The sequence below is a fragment of the Carassius gibelio genome, chromosome B15 (genome assembly GCF_023724105.1).
Source record: "Carassius gibelio isolate Cgi1373 ecotype wild population from Czech Republic chromosome B15, carGib1.2-hapl.c, whole genome shotgun sequence".
In the NCBI taxonomy this organism is placed as follows: Eukaryota; Metazoa; Chordata; class Actinopteri; order Cypriniformes; family Cyprinidae; genus Carassius; species Carassius gibelio.
Window position 1 is genome coordinate 6,058,900 of NC_068410.1, and position 20,874 is coordinate 6,079,773.

General features: G+C 35.1%; 1 protein-coding gene across 3 annotated transcripts; it reads right to left on the minus strand.

Annotated features, from left to right (window-relative positions):
• Positions 1 to 4,107: 4,107 nt before the first annotated feature.
• LOC127972634 (uncharacterized) lies at positions 4,108 to 19,906 on the minus strand. Of its 3 annotated transcripts, XM_052576286.1 has the most exons (26): positions 19,704 to 19,906; positions 19,560 to 19,600; positions 18,521 to 18,910; positions 17,880 to 18,167; positions 17,486 to 17,779; positions 16,725 to 17,102; positions 16,074 to 16,361; positions 15,701 to 15,991; positions 13,821 to 14,198; positions 13,276 to 13,563; positions 12,894 to 13,193; positions 12,592 to 12,627; positions 10,798 to 11,139; positions 10,408 to 10,701; positions 10,175 to 10,286; positions 9,369 to 9,416; positions 9,247 to 9,273; positions 8,638 to 8,700; positions 8,521 to 8,565; positions 8,114 to 8,140; positions 7,975 to 8,014; positions 7,852 to 7,874; positions 7,722 to 7,766; positions 5,421 to 5,489; positions 4,807 to 4,825; positions 4,108 to 4,712 (listed from the first exon to the last, which is right to left on the minus strand). In XM_052576286.1, exons 2-26 carry the CDS (start codon positions 19,594 to 19,596, stop codon positions 4,671 to 4,673), a joined length of 4,164 nt encoding a protein of 1,387 aa, XP_052432246.1. In that variant the 5' UTR covers positions 19,597 to 19,600; positions 19,704 to 19,906; the 3' UTR covers positions 4,108 to 4,670. The 3 variants fall into 3 exon arrangements, with proteins under 3 accessions (XP_052432246.1, XP_052432248.1, XP_052432247.1); XM_052576288.1 differs by lacking the exons at positions 7,852 to 7,874; positions 7,975 to 8,014; XM_052576287.1 differs by lacking the exons at positions 7,975 to 8,014; positions 8,114 to 8,140 and having other exon boundaries at positions 8,517 to 8,565.
• Between the last annotated feature and the right edge of the window lie 968 nt (positions 19,907 to 20,874).

The following is a 20,874-nucleotide window of genomic DNA, read 5'->3' on the forward strand; positions in this document are numbered from 1 at the left end:
GCTCTCATCCCTCCCTCACCGGCGGCTGGTATCCGTTACACCGGCGTCGTTTTGGCAGGACACGTCTTTGTCGATTCCGTTGCGTCCTTCTTATTTGCACGTAATGTATTGGACAATGGAAACAAGTTGACAAGCATCGACAGTCAAATCAGTCTGAGCTGAATGCCAATGCTATATCGACCTGGTTATATAAACATATCACTAAATAATATACATTTTGAGTGCGAACCTACTTCAGACTTGCGTCCGTCAAAATAAAGTTTGTTTTTTAGAGTGATTTTCTTAAAAAATATATATATATAAATATATAATATAAAATGAAATAATAATAACAATAATAATAAATAATAAATTATGTTTTTAGTAAGCTATATGAGGTGTATGTATCCTTTTCAAACAATTCAGTAACCAAAAAATCTATCTAAAGATGTTGCTGGCATTACAAATTACATGTAACATATAAAAGCAAAAAAGTAACAATTTAAATTAAACATTAAATTTTAGAAAGACTGAAATAGTTTTTATTGTAAATACTCCAGTTATCTTTATTAACTTTCAACTATGACCATACTAAGTTTAAAAAAATATATGAATCATTATTATTCTAATATTATTATACTAAATATATATTTTTTATTTAACATTGATGGAATATCAAACTTTGGTCTGTCTCCTTACCTTCTTCATACAGACTGTGAGTTGTGAGGGCCAATAAAAACAACTCAAGTCACTCTTTGGCACTTTATCACATTGGGCGTCTCCAAACATGGAAAATCTTTGCTTGGAACACAGGTTTCTGCCAGAGTTCAGTGAGTATTCAGCATTACATAACAAGGCAGAGAAGAACAATATGCACATGTTGGCTTAAAGTGTGAACTGTTATTGTCTGAAGTCAAACAACTAAATTGAAATAAACTACAGAGGAATGAAAAACATACACTCAAAGTTGATGCAGCATTTGTGGACCTGAGATTTGGTCCTGGTAAACTTGAATGACGACAGAGCGAAAGCAAAACATGGAATTGCAATTGCAACCGGATGACTATCCCTGACTAATAGAGGTTAACGCCTTGTAAAATCCTGCAAGGATGTTTTTATGTTCTACTTCTTACCGATAAACATTAAATCTATTCCACATCTCTGAATTTCCATTCACATCTCCTCACATCAGCATGTTTATCTAACTGTTCTTAAAATTTGCACACATATTAAGTGCCCTGCTGTAAACTGCTGACACGAAAACAAAAATGAGGTTGTGACTAAGAAGGGTTTGGACAGGAAACACAATGAGATCCCTAAGGGGAAACTATTTTTGAGAAGAAATCTCAATTCATCCACTTGCTTGGGACCCTCAGCGGATTGATCTTTGTAGTGCTGTCATGACTCGCCTCCAAATTCTCATAGCTTTTTAGTAATTAATTCTTCAGCAGCCATTTTTACCCTGTGACATATTTGGGAAGTTTAAAGAGTCTGATATTATCCAACGTGTCCCAAGCCATAACACAATGGTTCTCTGCTAAAATATTTATACACAATTTAAATCAAAGTCCATTTAATAGTGAGGGTCTTTTTCTGTTTCATTTTATTTAGTGTCTAAGCTCTAATGCGAAATGCTAAATCTTTAAAATGTATTTGTGCTTCCAAATTAATGTGTTGAGCCTATCCTACGGAGTGTCAAGAGTAGTTCTATGAAGTATGGGTAAACAAGAGCTTTGCGGTTGTGTTGTACACTGTTATACTTTTTATTGTATTTTTATGGTATTTTTGTATTTACTGGCAGACCTATTGCCAGTAAGTTACTGTAACTACCCCTTTACAGTAGTTAACCGCAAGTTCATTTTACAGTATAATGCCCTTACCATGATTTCATTTTACAGTAAGAGGGACTTACCGCAATTTAATTTTACAGTAAAATAACCTTACCGCATCTTAATCTTACTACAAAATTATATCAATATTATATTAGCTTTACGGTGTAATATCACAGTATTTTTATTGTAATTTATTTTACACTATTTAATAAAACTTTTGAATATGTTACATGAATTCCATTGAATTTAATAAATTCCAAACAAGTGACTCGAGTCCATGTACCACTGTATATTTTTTAATCACTGTCATGATTAAATACATCAATTACTTATTTATTGTGCTTTATACTCGAACATAAAAAAAAAATAGAGAACTGAATTCATAACAACAAAGCATAGATCACTACAACATTACAACAAAAAGAAATATGGCAACAATCATGCTTTTTAAAACTTGTGCAATAGCAGTTATTCCCAGTTTAGTACTGTTTAAACAGTATTGCTTTTTCCTTGTCAAGGAACTCCATTAATTGTCTGAACGTACAATCACATTAAAGTGTAACATTGTGGTCCTTCAAACTTAAACTTATTATTATTATTATTATTATTTATTTTTATTTTATTTTTGTCAGTGTTTTAAATTATATTTTTTTATTGGTGACAGCTCTTGATCCAAGGAATATCAGTGTGTATCAGTTACTGTAACATTTGTATTGTTTGTAAATATTAGAGTAAAACAGGCTTTTGAGTAAGTACATAAAGTACATAAATGGCTGTCATCAAATTCTCAGAAATATTTTAATCCAATTAAATTGTATGGAAACTGGAATTAGAATAAGAGAATAAGAATAATTATGAATCAAACTGAATTGAATCAAGAACATAACTGAATGAAGAGCTTGTGAATCAAATGGAATTATGAAATCTCTGTCAATCCCCAGCCCAACATATGAGTGATCATATAAAAAAATAAAAAAGTTATATATAATTTTTTATTTTATTTTTAAGTCATTTATACTTCTGTTTATTATTTATTTTAAACAGTATTAAGATATCTTTGCACCAGATGTAAACAGTAGATCAATAATTATTTTGTGTAAATACCCTTATGAAAATTAACCATGTTTTTAGTTTTTATTTATTTATTTTTTGTAGATAAAGTTCTGTCACACTTTGCCTAAATTCAAGGAGCAAGGAAACCAGAAATGCACTGAATGATCTTTTAATTCAACAATCCATTGGAATACATGTGGCAGAAAGGAGCACAGGAAACACATAGGTTGATGTACAACCTCCGAAAACCATCCACTGAAAGGACTAGGGCTTATGAACCCAGGATGACTGGGGAAACACAGGTGCATGGAATAACTAATTAATGGGGTAAGGAACACATGTGGAGGGAAAATACAACAAAATGAGTCCAGGGGCGTGACAAGTGCATTAGCAAAGGTTTTTTTTTTTTTTTTTTTTTTTGGATTTTGGATTACCATTTGTATAACCACATTTTTTATACAAATACCATGGTTAAACTAAGGTTGGTGTAGCAAGAACATGGTTAATTTGTGGTCACCATAGTTTAATAAACCATATTTTACTGTTATTATTACTTATTTTGGTTTAATTTGTAGTAAAACCATGGTTCATTTCGTAAAGGGTAGTGGCAGACACTATTTGCACCTAAGTTAATAGAAGACCATTATGAAACATGTAACCTAACAACACATTTAGGCTAGTGTACATACAGATCTATACATGTTAAAATTGTAAACAGATGCAGTTTATTTGGGGTTTGGTTCCTAAAGTACATTTTTATACCTACTTCTGACCTGCTAATCCATGTGTAATGTCAACTAATCAGTTCCCCCGAAGGGAGCCACGATTTTGAACAGTTAGCTGATCAATATGCGCCACATCCAATTTAACATAGTTATTATATATTATTAGGCCTATGTATACCTTAGCACTATATTTTCAACAACATTCAACTCAACCAATCAGATCTGAGGGACAGGTTTACAGGAAATGTAAATTTTAGCCTTATAACCAGAGTTAGGGGTTTTTATACCCTTGTTATTCCACCATCATTTCCCTCTGATTTTAGGGATAAATTATGGGTAGGGTTAGGGTTAGGGGTAGGGGATAGGGTTAGGTAAATATTTTTGGACAATAATGTTTATCCAGGAACATGTCTTACTTGGACATGAAAACGCAACAAAGTGAAATACATTCAAAATACAGGTGAAACACCTGTATTAAAAAAAAAAGTAGAAAGAAGAGAAATATAAATACAGTAAAGTGTTATAAACTTTAGTTTTTAATTCACACTTTTTCAGCATCGTCCCTAAAGAGCAATACAGGATTCTTTTTTTTTTCTTTTAATTCTCATCAGGTATTAAATTCATTACAGACTAAAAAATGTAATTTTATTTGCCAGGTCTGACATTTCCTTGGTGTAGATTTCCAAGCCATTATTTTTGAGGCACAAAAAATACTATGTTTGTGTAAATACTTAAGCCACAAGCCACAGGTATGTTTCCTTATTTTCGAGGATAGTAGCATAAGCATAATTTAAGCAATGCATTCACAAAAAAAAAAAAGAAAAAAAAAACATACAGAATAATGTGTGAAGCATAAAGGCATATTATAGTCAATACAAACTACAGAGTTAAAAAAAAGACTACTTATGCATTTACAGTTCTTAAATGAAACACTTCCTTAAGCAAAATGTGAAAAGATATTTTGTTTTCATTATCTTTTAGTTATCTTTCTTTTATAAAACAATATTGAACAGGTGAACAGGATGAAAAAATGATGTAGACTCAAGAGAACTTGCACGGCCCTGATGATATAACGTTTTCATCAGGCATTTCCATATATAAAATCAGCATTAGAATCATAACCCTTAAAGGAAAAGAGATACCAAGGTCAGTAATATTTTAGCCTTTTTCCCAGACATCTGAAGCATATTTATATTTGTAGTGATAAATATACTCACACGGTAGGATTTTGGCTCACTGGGGTGCATGAGAAAAAATAAGAATGTATAAATCACATAGCCTAAATATATGCATTTATATAGACCTTACTGTGCTTTTATTTAAAACCTAAGCCAAACAGCAAAAGAAAAGAACAAATACAGTGCTTCTGAATTACAAAAATTATTCAAATTGGTTTTCGGTCACACTTTATTTTAAGGCCCAATTATCACTATTAACTAACCATTACCTATGATTTTTTTTTTCCTTAATTAACTTCTAATTTGCTGCTTATTCATAGTTTATAAGGTAGTTGTTAAGTTTAGGGTATTGGGTAGGATTATGGATGCCATGCATTATACATACTTTATAAGCACTAATAAACAGCCAATATGTTAAAAGTGGGCATCCTAAAAAGCAACTAGTTATTAGTGAGAATTGAACCCTATACTAAAGTCTTACCTGGTTTTCCATTATAACAAACAGTACTAAAGATCAGAAATCTTGAAGTGACATGAGGACTTTTATTATGACACACTACATTCAATAGGCTACTATTATTTTGCTGTGTAACTTGAGTACAATGAAATTAGACTTTGAGGGACTCATATGTCATTCAAATGCACTACTGTACCTCTTCGGTGATGGCATATGAGGTTTGGAGAAAGGCTTGTTTCTTGACACTATACATGTGTTGTTTGCCCTGTGAAGAGAAAAGGTTCATCAGTGATACGACTTTAGGAAATGTACATTTATTGAAATTCTTTAAAATGCTAAAATAATAAATTACTTTGTCATATCTGTTTCATATGCAAAGACAACTATAAGTCAGCCATCCATTGAAAGTCTGTTATTATTATATTTGTATTACTGGGGGAAGTCATGGCCTAATGGTTAGAGAGTCGGACTCCCAATCGAAAGGTTGTGAGTTCAAGTCCCGGGCCAGCAGGAATCGTGGGTGGGGGGAGTGCATGTACAGTTCACTCCACCTTCAATACCACGACTTAGGTGCCCTTGAGCAAGGACAACCCCCAACTGCTCTCCGGGCGCCGCAGCATAAATGGCTGCCCACTGCTCCGGGTGTGTGTTCACAGTGTGTGTGTTTGTTCACTGCTCTGTGTGTGTGCACTTTGGATGGGTTAAATGCAGGTATGGGTCACCATACTTGGCTGAATGTCACAATTACAAATGACCTGCTTCTTGCATCAGATCAAGGCTGCATCTCATTTCTAGTCTTACTTGATCTTAGTGCTGCGTTCGACACCATAGATCATGACATACGATTACAAAACTATACAAGTATTCAAGGGCAGGCTCTAAGATGGTTTAGATCCTACCTGTCCGATCGCTACCATTTTGTTTACTTAAATGGGGAGTCATCTCATTTATCATCAGTAAAATATGGAGTGCCACAAGGATCCGTCCTAGGTCCCCTTCTATTTTCAATATACATGTTGCCCCTTGGTAATATTATTAGAAAATACGGAATTAGCTTCCACTGTTATGCTGATGATACGCAGCTATATATCTCAACGAGACCAGATGAAACTTCCCAATTATCTAAGCTAACAGAGTGTGTTAAAAATGTAAAAGATTGGATGACAAATAATTTTCTCCAATTAAATTCGGATAAGACAGAGATACTAATTATTGGACCAAAAAACACTACACAGAATCTTGTAGATTACAACCTGCAACTAGACGGATGTACTGTTACTTCCTCTACAGTCAGAAATCTGGGTGTTATATTAGACAGCAATTTGTCTTTTGAAAATCATATTTCCAATGTTACAAAAACTGCATTCTTCCATCTTAGAAACATTGCCAAGCTACGAAACATGTTATCTGTTTCTGATGCAGAAAAGCTAGTTCATGCATTTATGACCTCTAGACTGGACTATTGTAATGCACTTCTAGGTGGTTGTCCTGCTTCGTCAATAAACAAGCTACAGGTAGTCCAAAATGCAGCAGCTAGAGTTCTTACCAGGTCAAGAAAATATGATCATATTACCCCAATTTTACAGTCTCTGCACTGGCTACCTATTAAGTTCCATACCAGTTACAAATTATCATTACTTACCTATAAGGCCCTAAATGGTTTAGCTCCTGCATACCTAACTAGCCTTCTACCACGCTACAACCCATCACGCACCCTAAGGTCACAAAACGCTGGACTTTTGGTAGTTCCTAGGATAGCAAAGTCCACTAAAGGAGGTAGAGCTTTCTCACATTTGGCTCCCAAACTCTGGAATAGCCTTCCTGATAATGTTCGGGGTTCAGACACACTCTCTCTGTTTAAATCTAGAGTAAAAACACATCTCTTTCGCCAAGCATTCGAATAATGTATCTTTTTAATTGTGAGTGTAGTTGCATCTGATCAAAGGTGCATTTTTATTCATTAGCTTGGGTTAAACAAATTTTACTTTGTTGGATCAGCAGCTATGCTAATGATGTCTCCATTTTGTTTCTATGTTTCGCGTAACTAGGATTTACACAAGCTCCAGTCTGGATCCAGAACACCTGAGAAGAGATGATGCTGAACCTCAGAGGACTTCAGATGATGCTAACCCTGAATTAACAAACAGAACTAACAATTATTGCTAAATGTGTGACTGAATCATATAATAACTTAATTAATAATATTGATAGTTCTTGGTTTAGCTGACTACGTCTTGTATTATTATTATTATTATTTTAATTTTTTCTAAAATCCTGTCAAATGTGCACACTAGCTACTACTAGCTACTACTAAATATTGTAGAAACATGATTTTCTGTAAAGTTGCTTTGTAACGATTTGTTTTGTAAAAAGCGCTATACAAATAAACTTGAATTGAATTGAATCACTTTCATATAAATGTAAGGAAAAATTACATCATTATTCCATTATTAATATTTTTATTATTAATCATAGTTGTATAAAATAAAGTACTGACTTGTATTCTGCTCTCAGATTTGCATTGGTTCTGGGTGATTGGTGTCTACAAAAAAGAAAAAAAACGTGAATCTATTATTTTATTTTTTATTAAATAATGAAGCACATAACACAAGTGGAATGCAGCTTACCTAGAAAATCGGCTCCAGATGCTCTGTCTGTTAATAGATTTAACATTAAAATAGTGAAGTAATGTTTAAAAAGTATGATACATTTTTTAACAATATTCATAATTTTATAATTATGCTTTCAACCTGCCTTTGTTCAGGCTTTGGCGGTCTTTCAGGAGCATGTCTGTTGATAACACTTGAACTGTAAGTGGATTGGAAACATAGACCAACTAATATGCAATGACAATTATAAGTAAGCAATATTGATCAGAATACTAATTACCTAGAAAATCGGCTCCAGATGCTGCGTCTGTTAAAAGATGTGACCTTTTAAATAGTCATGTAATGTTTCTTTAACATTTGTGTAGTAATCCAAATAAAGCGCACAAAGGTTCACAAGGAGTTTTAATAAACACTGGAAACAAAGCAACACACCACACAGTAACTATAGATGAGACCGAACAATGAACAAAAGAAACCCAGGACTTAAATAGACAGACTAGACAATTAATAGGAACAAAAATAGGTATGTACAAATCAGAAACCAAAGTGACTAATAAGCAAAGGGAACACAGGGACAGGGAAAACAAGGCACAATGACAAAGGAAACAGTGACATGTGACAGTTTAATCAATCAATAGTATGATTAATGTTTATAACAATATTTGTAATCTTATGTATTCAACCTGCCTTTGTCCAGCCTTTGGTGGTCTTTCAGGAGCATTTCCAGTATACCTGTAGACAAAACTAATAAGTGGATTGGTAACAAGGATCAACACTGAATGTGGCTGGGCTTTATTTACTTACCCGATATCACTCCTGTTTCCTCTGTTACTCCAAGCTACTCTTCCTTCAGGCATACTAAAATGACTTGTGGAGAAATTACAAATTTAGGACCAGATTTACTAAACGGGCCAAAAATTCACATTATAGTGCACAGGTAGGCGGGGAAAATTAGTCGGGTGATTTAGTAACATTGCGCACATTAAAGAACACAAACATAGCCATATCAATTCCATAATGACAAGCACAATCTGCCAAGAGCAGCCCAAATTACCGCCTGCTTTAAGACATGCATTTTTTGGGGTGTTAAATATAGGTGCAAATACCACTAATTTGGAATTAGTGCTTTACATTTATCCCATCCAAACTGCACAAACACAGCAGTGAACACACACACAATGAACACACACCCAGAGCAGTGGGCAGACTCCTACAAATGCATGTTCAGTAAGGTCAGGAGCAAAAATAAATGTGTCCACGCTGTTTCAGTGCTAATTCTGCACTGCGCATTTTTTGTAATTCCTGACAGTAGCCAAAAGACAGTTTGTGTCGGTCCAAGCTGTGAAGCCTGGCCCTTAGTGTCAAGACCAAATAAAAAGTTACAAAGATAGGTTTAGTAAAGAAAACTACAACCTTGAAAATCTGTTCCAAAACGATCTCCTACATCAGAGAATAGGGTTAGAATTGTTTTTAAATAATGAAAGTTTTTAACATGAATAACAATGAAATCTGATTAAATAATGTGTCATACATACCTCTGTTCAGACTGTGTATGTGACCCTTGCATATCATGACGAGGCTTTCTACAATTAATAATGAGAATGTAGAACTGAAACATTATAAGTGTTGACTGACAAAAACAGATAAGCATTAACAAAATCACAGAAGGTAAATTTAATAAAAAAATTGAATATTTAAATTGAATGTTGTTTCGTCAAAGTTTGTTGATATTATGCAAAACCTTTTTGAAACTCTTAAATGGGTAGTTGGCACAAAAAAAATCAAAATTATGTCATTAATTACTCAACCTTGTGTCGTTCAAAACCAGTAAGACGTCCATTCATCTTCAGAACACAAATTAAGATATTTTTGATGGAATTGGAGTGCTCTCTGACCCTACCATAGACAGCAAGGGTACTACCACGATCAACATCCAGAAACATAGCTAGTAGATTGGTAAAATTATCCATGTGACATCAGGCATTCAACCATAATATTACGTAGCTTCGAGAATACTTTTTGTGTGCAAAAAGTCAGAATGCATCAAAAATATCTTAATTAGTGTTCTGAAGATGAATGGAGGTCTTAATTAATTAATGACAGAATTTTTGGGTGAACTAACCCTTTTAGTTAAAAAGCATTTTTTTAAGATTTATTGGCCAGTTGCTGTGTCCATACTACTCCAGTACTCACAAAGACAACATTCAGAAAATTTTGTTTCAATACCTTAAACCAATTCTAAGATAAAATCACACTTTCTGTTTGGCATACACTTTGGGATACAGACCTCAAAAGTTGATAAAAATATTCTTAAGGGTGAGAATAAGCCATACAAAGTTACCTGTGCCGTCTCCTGCATATTAAGACTCCAGCAAGGACACAAATGAGGATGAACACCAGTAAGGGAACTATTGCATACAGTCCAACATCCTCCAATTTAAGCCTTTGCAATCCTATTATAATATTATTTGAACAGGATTAATAGTTATATAGTATGTGGTTTCTATTTGAGCAGTCATATTAAAACACAGGCAAATGCACAAGCCAATCTCATTAACATCAGTCTATACTTACTTCTGATGCTGAGGAAGGCAGTATTTTCCCGTGTTTTACCACCCCAAAATTTGGCAGTGCAGACAATTTCATCTACCTCTTCATATCCAGTTGGAATAAAGGTCACAGCAGACACTGTTTCCCAGACGCCTCCACCCATGTGATTGTGGCTGATAGTTTCTTGGGCTGTTGGGACGCTCCAGGTGATTTCAGGAGGGTGAGAAGAGCATGTGTGGTTGACTGAGCATTTGACAGCAATGCGTGTCCCGGGCTCAATGTTTTCAGGGATGGATGACATCACAGGTTTGTTGGGGGCTTTTTACCACAAAAGACATTAAATACATTCTGGGATGAAGCACATTTTCAAAAGTATGTGAACCCAAGTGATTATATGTGGCTATATTTTCTCACCCCGCATAATAATGAACACACAGCTGTTGTTGAAGCTGTATCTCTCATTTTCTCTTTCTGCTTTAAAACAGAATGGTCCATTGTCATGTGTTTGCACATTATCCATCTCCACAGTGCAGTTCTGCTCAACTGGGTTTCCGAGGAGCCTTGTGCGGCCTTTGAAATTGTCAGAGACATCGACTGGGTCGGTGTGGAACATGTAGCCCCCTTTTCTGGTGACCCATAGAACCCGAAGTTCAGTGGAATATTCCTCATCTGTTTTGAAACTGCATGGTATTACCACACATGAACGAGGCAATGCAGTGATCTTGGGTATCACGTCTGCCACGTATTGGAAATAGGCTAAAAATAATATATAATGAATCATTATTAACAATCTTAAAGGGTTAGTTCACCCATAAATCAAAATTATGTCATTAATAACTCACCCTCATGTCATTCCAAACCCGTGAGACCTTCATTCATGTTCGGAACACAGTTTAAGATATTTTAGGTTTAGTCCGAGAGCTCTCAGTCCCTCCATTGAAGCTGTGTGTACGGTCTACTGTCCATGTCCAGAAAGGTAAGAAAAACATCATCAAAGTAGTCCATGTGACATCAGAGGGTCAGTTAGAATTTGTTGAAGCATCGAAAACACATTTTGGTCCAAAAATAGCAAAACCTACAACTTTATTCAGGATAAATAAAGTTGTCTTCTCTTCCAGGTCTGTTGTGAGAGAGTTCAAAACAAAGCAGTTTTGTGATATCCGGTTCATGAACGAATCATTCGATGTGACCGGATCTTCTTGAAACAGTTCACCAAATCGAACTGGATCGTTTTAAACGGTTCGCGTCTCCAATACACATTAATCCGCAAATGACTTAAGCTGTTAACTTTTTTAATGTGGCTGACACTCCCTGAGTTAAAACAAAGCAATATCCCGGAGTAATTCATTTACTCAAACAGTATACTGACTGAACTGATGTTAAGAGAGAACTGAAGATGAACACCGAGCCAAGCCAGATAACGAAGAAAAGATTGACTCATTCTCGAGTCAAGAACCTTTTCTGTCAGACGCGTCCGATTTGAGAACCGAGGAGCTGATGATACTGCACATGTGTGATTCAGCGTGAAGCAGACCAACACACACAGAGCGTCTGAACAGAACGGTTTTTTTTTTTTTGGTGATGAATAACTCTGGGATATTGGTTTGTTTTAACTCAGAGGGAGCATTAAAAAAGTCACATTAAAAAAGTTAACCACTTAAGTCATTTGCGGATTAATGCGTATTGGAGATGTGAACCGTTTCAAACGATTCAGTTCGATTTGGTGAACTGGTTAAAGAAGATCTGGTTACATCGAATGATTCATTTGCGAACCGGATATCACTAAACTGCAGTGTTTTGAACTCTCTCACAACAGACAACAGACATGCTGAATAAGGGGAAAGTCGTAGTTTTTGCTATTTTTGGACCAAAATGTATTTTCGATGCTTCAACAAATTCTGACTCTCTGATGTCACATGGACTACTTTGATGATGTTTTTCTTACCTTTCTGGACATGGACAGTATACCGTACACAAAGTTTCAATGGAGGGACTGAGAGCTCTCGGACTAAATCTAAAATATCTTAAACAGTGTTCCGAAGATGAACGGGGAGGTCTCACGGGTTTGGAACAACATGAGGGTGAGTTATTAATGACCTAATTTTGATTTATGGGTGAACTAACCCTTTAACATTTCATAGACAAAAAGCCTATAGTGCAGTGCAATAATACAAATATGAGAGCAGCTACAAAAGGGAAAGCACATACTTTCGTTCAGGAATTGATCCACTGGCTTTTGATATTCTGCAACAGAATTGGTAGAAAACACACAAATTCTATTTCGCATAACCTGACATTCACATAATTGCATAAATTGTAAGATTATAGCATGCATGAAACATCAACCACACTTTAGTATGAATACATTACAACGCATAATTTGAATGAATATTCACCAAAGAGAGATTTTCAAATTAGTTATAAGGTTTACAAAAAAACAAGAATAGATAAAATACAACTGTAATCACTAGATCAAATTACATACATGATTCTCACAACAAGTTACTCACCTTGTACACGCAAAACAACATAAGTTTCAATATTTCCTCCAGAAAATGTTGCAGTGCATATCAGTCTTTTCCCATGGTCTTCTTTTGCTCCCAGAAAGGTTATGTTGGAAAATGCAATCTGAAACTGATCTAAATCAGTATGTTTTTTGTTCCACTCTGTGACCTGCATATTCTCATAGTTCCATGTAATGGTTGGATTCTCATTCTGGCAGGAATGGTAGATGGTACAAGTGAAGTTCTGTGCAACGCCCTCTGTGACATCTGCCAGTTCAGGCTCAATCGATATGTTATGATGAACACCTGGAATTGAAATGAAATCTTGTAATAACTTCTATTGTGATATTTAAAGTGAACTTACTGCATAACATATTTCTTTACTCACATTTAGAACTCTTGACCTCTGTAGCTGTCACTGTTATGCCACCATGATGTGTTACTAAGCAGTCAATAGTCGTGCTTTCTGCCTTTACAACACCTGTGCGTGTCAGAGTGATTTTCAACAGGCCGTCTTTAACAGACTCATCCTTTATTTCGTCAGATCCTTCTATCCCGTTCAGAGTGATGGATGGTTTGCTGTATGGACACGTGTGGAAAGTTGAACATGCTACTGTGACTTTGTCACCTGTCCTTTCACCTCCATAAACACTGATGCTGGGCTTCTGTGCAGTAGCTTTAATTGACAGAAACATTAGAATTAGTACATTATATTAAGTTTTACAAATTAAAACTGTCCCCAAAAATTATTTGGACAAAGCTCACCTGAGCCATTTTTACAATTATTTCAAACCATTGTTTTGATATTTTGATATATAATGCAAAGACAGGTCTAAAATATTTTCTTTTTGGGGCAAATTTGCCTTTTTTTTAATTAAATGTAAACAAATACATAGGTTAGAATGAAGTAAATTCAGGAGAACTTTTGCATACCTTCAACAAGAACTGTAGTGGTAGCATCATCAGTTTCATAGTTTTGCCATGCAATATTTTCGGGGTCAATCCTTGTGTATAATTTCTGTCCATTGTGGGACCATTCCAGGTTTTTGATCAGCAGACTGCAATCCCAATCTGATTCTCCATATAAATCAGTTTTTCCTCTGAACTTCTCATTGACATTGTCTGGATGCGACGGATCACAAACTAAACTACTTTTAGAGTCCCGCTGATGCCACACAACTCTACGTGGGTTTTTGGGTGGGTTTGATTTATATTTGAAAGAACATGGAATGACCAGACAGGAACCTTTGAGGCCGTGAATGTCTTTTGGCATACTCACTTCCCATCCCAAAGCATCATAGAGCAGAACACCTGTGGGACAAGAGTTGGAGAACATTTCATGGTTGAAGGATAGAAAAAAAGCTTTATATTTTCTGCTTTCAATCACAGAACTAATTAAAAATTTTAATTAAACATCAAGTTTTTAGCTTGAATAGACATACTGTTATGCAAAATAATTGCTGTTTTTAAAGTAAAATAATGTGTTTTGTCAACAACAATGTCACAAACATTACAACAAGGCACATTTTTAATGGTAAATATTTTTAGAAAGTAAATAAATAGGAGTTTTCCCATTTCTTTAAGTATAAAGTTTAAAGGGGGGGTGAAATGCTCGTTTTCACTCAATATCCTGTTAATCTTGAGTACATATAGAGTAGTACTGCATCCTTCATAACTCCAAAAAGTCTTTAGTTTTATTATATTCATAAGAGAAAGATAGTCTGTACCGATTTTTCCCGGAAAAACACGACCGGCTAGAGGCGTGACGTGTGGGCGGAGCTAAAGAATCACGAGCGCCAGTAGGCTTTTGCGTTGAGAGCGTTTGGAAGCTGTGACACAGATCCAGAGGCTGAAATTTAACAAGAGCAGCATCAGCAAAGGCGTCTCTGTGTGGTATGTACTGAAACTGTATATATTTGCTTAGCGGTTTTGGAAAATGACTAAGTTCCACTTTGTCGTCTTTTTTTTTTTTTAAGCTGTACATGTGGAAAGTGCAGTTTGATGACAACATCGCATGTTGTTTACTTGATGTGCTTACGCGCTGATAGCTAAGTTAACAACACAGAGATACTTGAAGCAGTTTTACTCACCGCCTGCAGTTCCAACACACGATGGTGACCCTTTTTCGTTGGGACTGCATTATCCTTAAGAAATAAACGATGTGCAAATCCAGCGTCAAACTGGGCCTTGTTTGTAAAACAAGCATCTTCAAAATGCAGGGGAACAAACACAAACACTTGCACAACTCCGTTGATGCTCTGTAAAAATAAACTCCATCCACTGGTCCCTTAATGCTGTTTCTCTTTTGGTAATCTGTGCAGGGTTGTCTTGCCCTGGCAACCAAAAACACACTGCTTTTGTGACATTTTGCGACGCTCTCGCTCTGATCAGTGAAGTCTGTTATGCTCTCAGTGCTGTGCTATACGGGAGCGCGCGCTCTTCCGGCAGAAGTGCCTTAGGACCCATATAAGGAAATTCCGCTCCATCTAACGTCACACAGAGCCATACTCGAAAAAAACTTTACGAAACTTGTGACAAACCGGAAGGAGTATTTTTGGAACAGAAATACTCCTTCAAACGTACAACTTAATTTTTGAAACTTTGTCCATGTTTAGCATGGGAATCCAACTCTTTAACAGTGTAAAAAACTCATTATGCATGAAATAGCATTTCACCCCCCCTTTAAGTATAAAGTTTAGTTTATAAAGTTTATTTATTTATAAATAAATAAATAAATTTATTAACTAGACAGGATACCTAATGAGACAAAGAGAGATCACACACATCAAACATGATGCTAACAAATTACCCACGTTTTACATGTAAAATAACAGAAGCTGTACTGTTTCCTCCAGAAAATTTTGCAGCGCATATCAACTTCTTCCCATGATCTTCTTTTGCTGCAAGAAAGGCAATGTTGGAGTAGCTGATCCAGTTTAAACCTGAACCTGTTTTTTCCTTTCTTGTGACCTGCATGTTATTATAGTTCCATGTAATGGTTGGCTCTTGCTGGCAGGAATGGTAGACACTACAAACAAGGTTCTTTGTGATGCCCACTGTAACATCTGCCAGTTCAGGCTCAATTGATATGTTATGATGAACACCTGGAATTGAAATGATATCTTGTAATAACTTCTACTGTGATATTTAAAGTGAACTTATTGCATAACATATTTGTTTACTCACATTTTGAACTCTTGACCTCTGTAGCTGTCACTGTTATGCCACCATGATGTGTTACTAAGCAGTCAATAGTCGTGCTTTCTGCCTTTACAACACCTGTGCGTGTCAGAGTGATTTTCCACAGGCCATCTTTAATATGCTCATTGTCTATTTGATCAGATCCTTCTATACCGTTCAGAGTGATGGTTGGTTTGCTGTATGGACACGTGTGGAAAGTTGAACATGCTACTGTGATGGCGTCACCTGTCCTTTCACCTCCATAAACACTGATGCTGGGCTTCTGTGCAGTAGCTTTAATTGACAGAAACATTAGAATTAGTACATTATATTAAGTTTTACAAATTTACACTGGCCCCAAAAATTATTTGGACAAAGCTCATCTGAGCCATTCCTAAAATTATTTTAAACCATTGTTTTAATATGTTGATATATAATGCAAAGACAGGTCTAAAATGTTTTCTTTTTGGGGCTAATGGGCTTGCCATTTTTAAATGATATTTAAACAAATAAATTGGTTAGAAAGAACTAAATTCTGGAGATTTTATTTGGGAGTGTTTATTGCATCTATTGTTACTGGACACAAAATATTATACTACAGCTGGACAATCATGAATATTACAGAGGAGAAATATTATTCCAAGAACATTTGCATACCTTCAACAAGAACTGTAGTGATAGCATCATCAGTTTCATAATTTTGCCATGCAATATTTTCAGGGTCAATCCTTGTGTATAATTTCTCTCGATTGTGAGACGATTCCAGGTTTTTGATCAGCAGACTGCAATCCAAATCTGACTTTCCATATAAATCAGTTTTTCCTCTGAACTTCTCATTGACATTGTTTGGATTCCAAGGATCATAAACTAAACTACTTTTAGAGTCCTGCTGATACCACACAACTCTACGTGGGTTCTTGGGTGGGTTTGATTTATATTTGAAAGAACATGGAATGACCAGACAGGAACCTTTGAGGCCGTGAATGTCTTTTGGCATACTCACTTCCCATCCCAAAGCATCATAGAGCAGAACACCTGTGGGACAAGAGTTGGAGAACATTTAATGGTTGAAGGATAGAAAAAAAAGCTTTATATTTTCTGCTTTTAATCAGAGAACTAATTAAAAATCAAAATTAAACATCAAGTTTTTAGCTTGTATAAACATACTTTTGTACAAAAGAATTGCTGTTTTTAAAGTAAAATAATGTGTTTTGTCAACAACAATATTACAAATATTACAACAAGCCACATTTTAATGGTAAATATTTTTAGAAAGTAAATATTGGAGTTTTCACATTTCTTTAATTATAAACTTTACAGAAAAAAAAATAAAAATAAAAATGAATAAACTAGACAGGATACCTAATGAGACAAAGAGACATCACACACATCAAACATGATGCTAACAAATTACCCACGTTTTACATGTAAAATAACAGAAGCTGTAAAGTCTCCTCCAGAAAATTTTGCAGCACATATCAACTTCTTCCCATGATCTTCTTTTGCAGCCCGAAAGGCAATGTTGGAGTAGCTGATCTGATTTGAACCCCGACGTTTTTTTTCCTCTCTTGTGACCTGCATGTTCTTATAGTTCCATGTGATGGTTGGATTCTCATTCTGGCAGGAATGGTAGACGCTACAAACAAAGTTCTTTGTGATGCCCACTGTAACATCTGTCAGTTCAGGCTCAATCATTATTTTTTGATGAACACCTGAAATTGAATTGAAATCTTGTAATAAGTTTGACTGTGACATTTAAAGTGAACGCACAGCTAATATCACACAAAACTGTTTATATGTGTGTTTGCTCACATTTGGCAATTTTGACCGTCGCAGCTGTCACCTCTCTGCCACCATAATGTGTTACTGAACACTGAATATTCGTGCGTTCAGCCTTTATGACACCTGTGCGTGTCAGAGTGGTTTTCCACTGGCCGTCTTTAAAATTATCATCCAGGATTTGATCAGATCCTTCTATACCGTATAGATTGATGGTTGGTTTTCTGTATGGACACGTGTGGTAAGTTGAACATACTACTGTGACCTTGTCACCCATCCTTTCACCTCCATAAACACTGAGGCTGGGCTGCTTTGGATGTTCTATAATGGACAGAAACAGAATAATTTGTACATAACATGCTGTTTAAAAGTATTTGAACATTTAGAAATATTTGAATTTCACTGCATTATACAATAGCAACAGGCATCTGCAAACAAATTATCTTATATATATATGTATGCATGTATGTATGTATGTATGTATGTTTAACTTTTATAACCTAAACTTTATAACTGAAAAAAACTTTTTTGGGGCAAATGGTCTTGCCTGATTAGAAGTCAGTTTAGGAGAAGCGTTTGATTATGTCTATTGTTACAGACCAACCAATATTTCACTACTGTTGTACAATCAAAGATATTGTATACAGAATATAATTCCAAGAATATTTACATACCATCAACAAAAATTGTAGAGGTGACATCATAAAATACAAAGGTGCTCTTTCCGACATTTTCAGGGTCAATCCATGTGTATAATTTCTCTCCATGGTGGGACTGTTCTAGCGTTTTGATCAACAGACTGCAATCCCAACTATGGGGATTTCTATATAAATCAGTTTTCCATCTGAACTTCCAAATAACACCATTTGGATTCCATGGATCATAAACTAAAGGATAACTAAAAGGAGAAGAGTCGTACTGATACCACACAATTCTGTTTGGGTTTACAGGTGGGTATGATCTGTAGTAGAAAGAACATGGAATGACCAGACAGGAACCTCTGAGACCGTGAATTTGCTTTGGCATACTCACTATCCATCCCAAAGTATCATAGAGCAGAAAACCTGTGAGACAATAGTTGGAGAACATTAAGTGGTAGTTTTTCAAAAGTTTTTGCTTTACCTTTCACCCTGCAGCTCCTCAAGAATGCTTGTATTTTGGCATCATAATATAAAGTTAGTAAATTATGTGATGTTTTTGCATGCATTTTTGCCTTGGATGGAGACAGATCTGTTAATTATGTCATAGCATATCGCTTCATACATTCAGAAGGTGTGGCCCACTTGAAATCAGTGATATTTATTGGCTTTACTACTACAGGCGAGTGAAACAAATATCACTTGACACATTAGCTTACCCGTACTATTGCTCAAATGGGTGAGTGTGATGATATTGGTTGAATTTCCACTACTCATTTTAAATTGAAAGTTTTTGGTTAACAATTCCTTGTCCAAAAGCTCTAAAATACATGACCTGAAATTTAGCTGTAGACTTTGTGGTGTTACCACAACTGATAACGGATAACTGTAATTGATCCAGTAAATTTAACAAGAAGCAGCACAAGAAAATAACACAATTCATAAAGACTCTAAATGACCTGACCTATAAAACCTGCATATAATTAAATTAAAGAAAAGAGTGATAGATTATAATACTGTACACCCTTATCAAACGCATCTAATGAAGAAGAGAACCAGAAAACAGTTTCAATACCTTGTAAGAGCAAATGAACTAGCAGAGTTCCCACCATGTTCCTAGGTTTGCCGTTAAGAGAAATTGAAAATAATCTAAATGATCAAATCTTTATCATGTTAAATCAGATACAAAATACCATCATCTTTTTTTTTACATTCTTACCTTCTTAATCCAATTTCGGTTGGTTGGATGAAAGAGGCCTCTACACCATGTACTTAAAAATGCAAGAACCTTGAGAGCAAAAGACAAAAATGCTGTTTGGTAATGCAACAGATTCTATAAGAGGAAGTGTGAGCTATAGAGTCAGAAGGATGTATAATTTTCTTCCAAATAAGTCTGTTTTTCAGTCTATAGCCCATCCCACTGCCATTTTAATTCATGTTTAATCATTTTGTTTTGAAATAAGTAGAAAATTATGTGCTCAGCAAAGCATGACAAACTCTATGCAAATTTTAAAAAAGAGGAAGAATTTTTTTTAACTAGTTGTTTGCTGAAGTATCCTAGTATTCTATTTGCTTTTATTTAAATCTAAAGTTATAATGAAAGAATAATTATTGCTTTAAATATGTAAGACATAATATTACATGTGACATAATGGATCAACTACATGACCTTTTCTTTTTAGACATAAACACTAGTTTATATTCCTTGGGCCTACTCTAATTTCTTTCTCTCTAACTTCTTCTTTACTCTAGACTCTTCACACTATATTTCTTCTGTTTCTTTTGATTACCCCTCTCTTTGCATTCCACTTTTATCTCTTATATCAAATACTTAAATATAATATTTTGGAATTATCTGCACTTTAGTATAATTATGTGAATATGACAGATTCATTTTACATTTATTTACTGTTACAATTTTCACATTTGTTTGATTATTTTATTTGCCTGGATCAGGGGTGGTTCTAGGGTGAGTGGAGATCCGGGGCTTAGCCCAGAAAAATCAAAGGATGTGACTTTTTTTATTTTAATAAATCAGAAAGATTTACCTTGTTTAGAATATACAAAAACAAAAACAAATTTAAAACATTTTATTTGAAGTTTATCCCTTGTATCCTGACACATATGCTGATGTTGTGTCTCTATCTCACTTTTTTTTTTTTTTTTGTCTCTGTCTCTGTTTTATTTTATTTTCCAATCAAGCCTGACTGGCTACTCGTCCTAGTAGAACAGGGATAAGAAGCAAACATTAAGAAGTGCACTGAAATACTCGTACTCTACAAAGATATACCGGTCAAAGGACTTTATCTCTGTGTTTATGTACACTTAAAGCTAAGTATAATTATAAACGCAGGGCTCTATACACATATATTTCTGGAGCACTTACACAG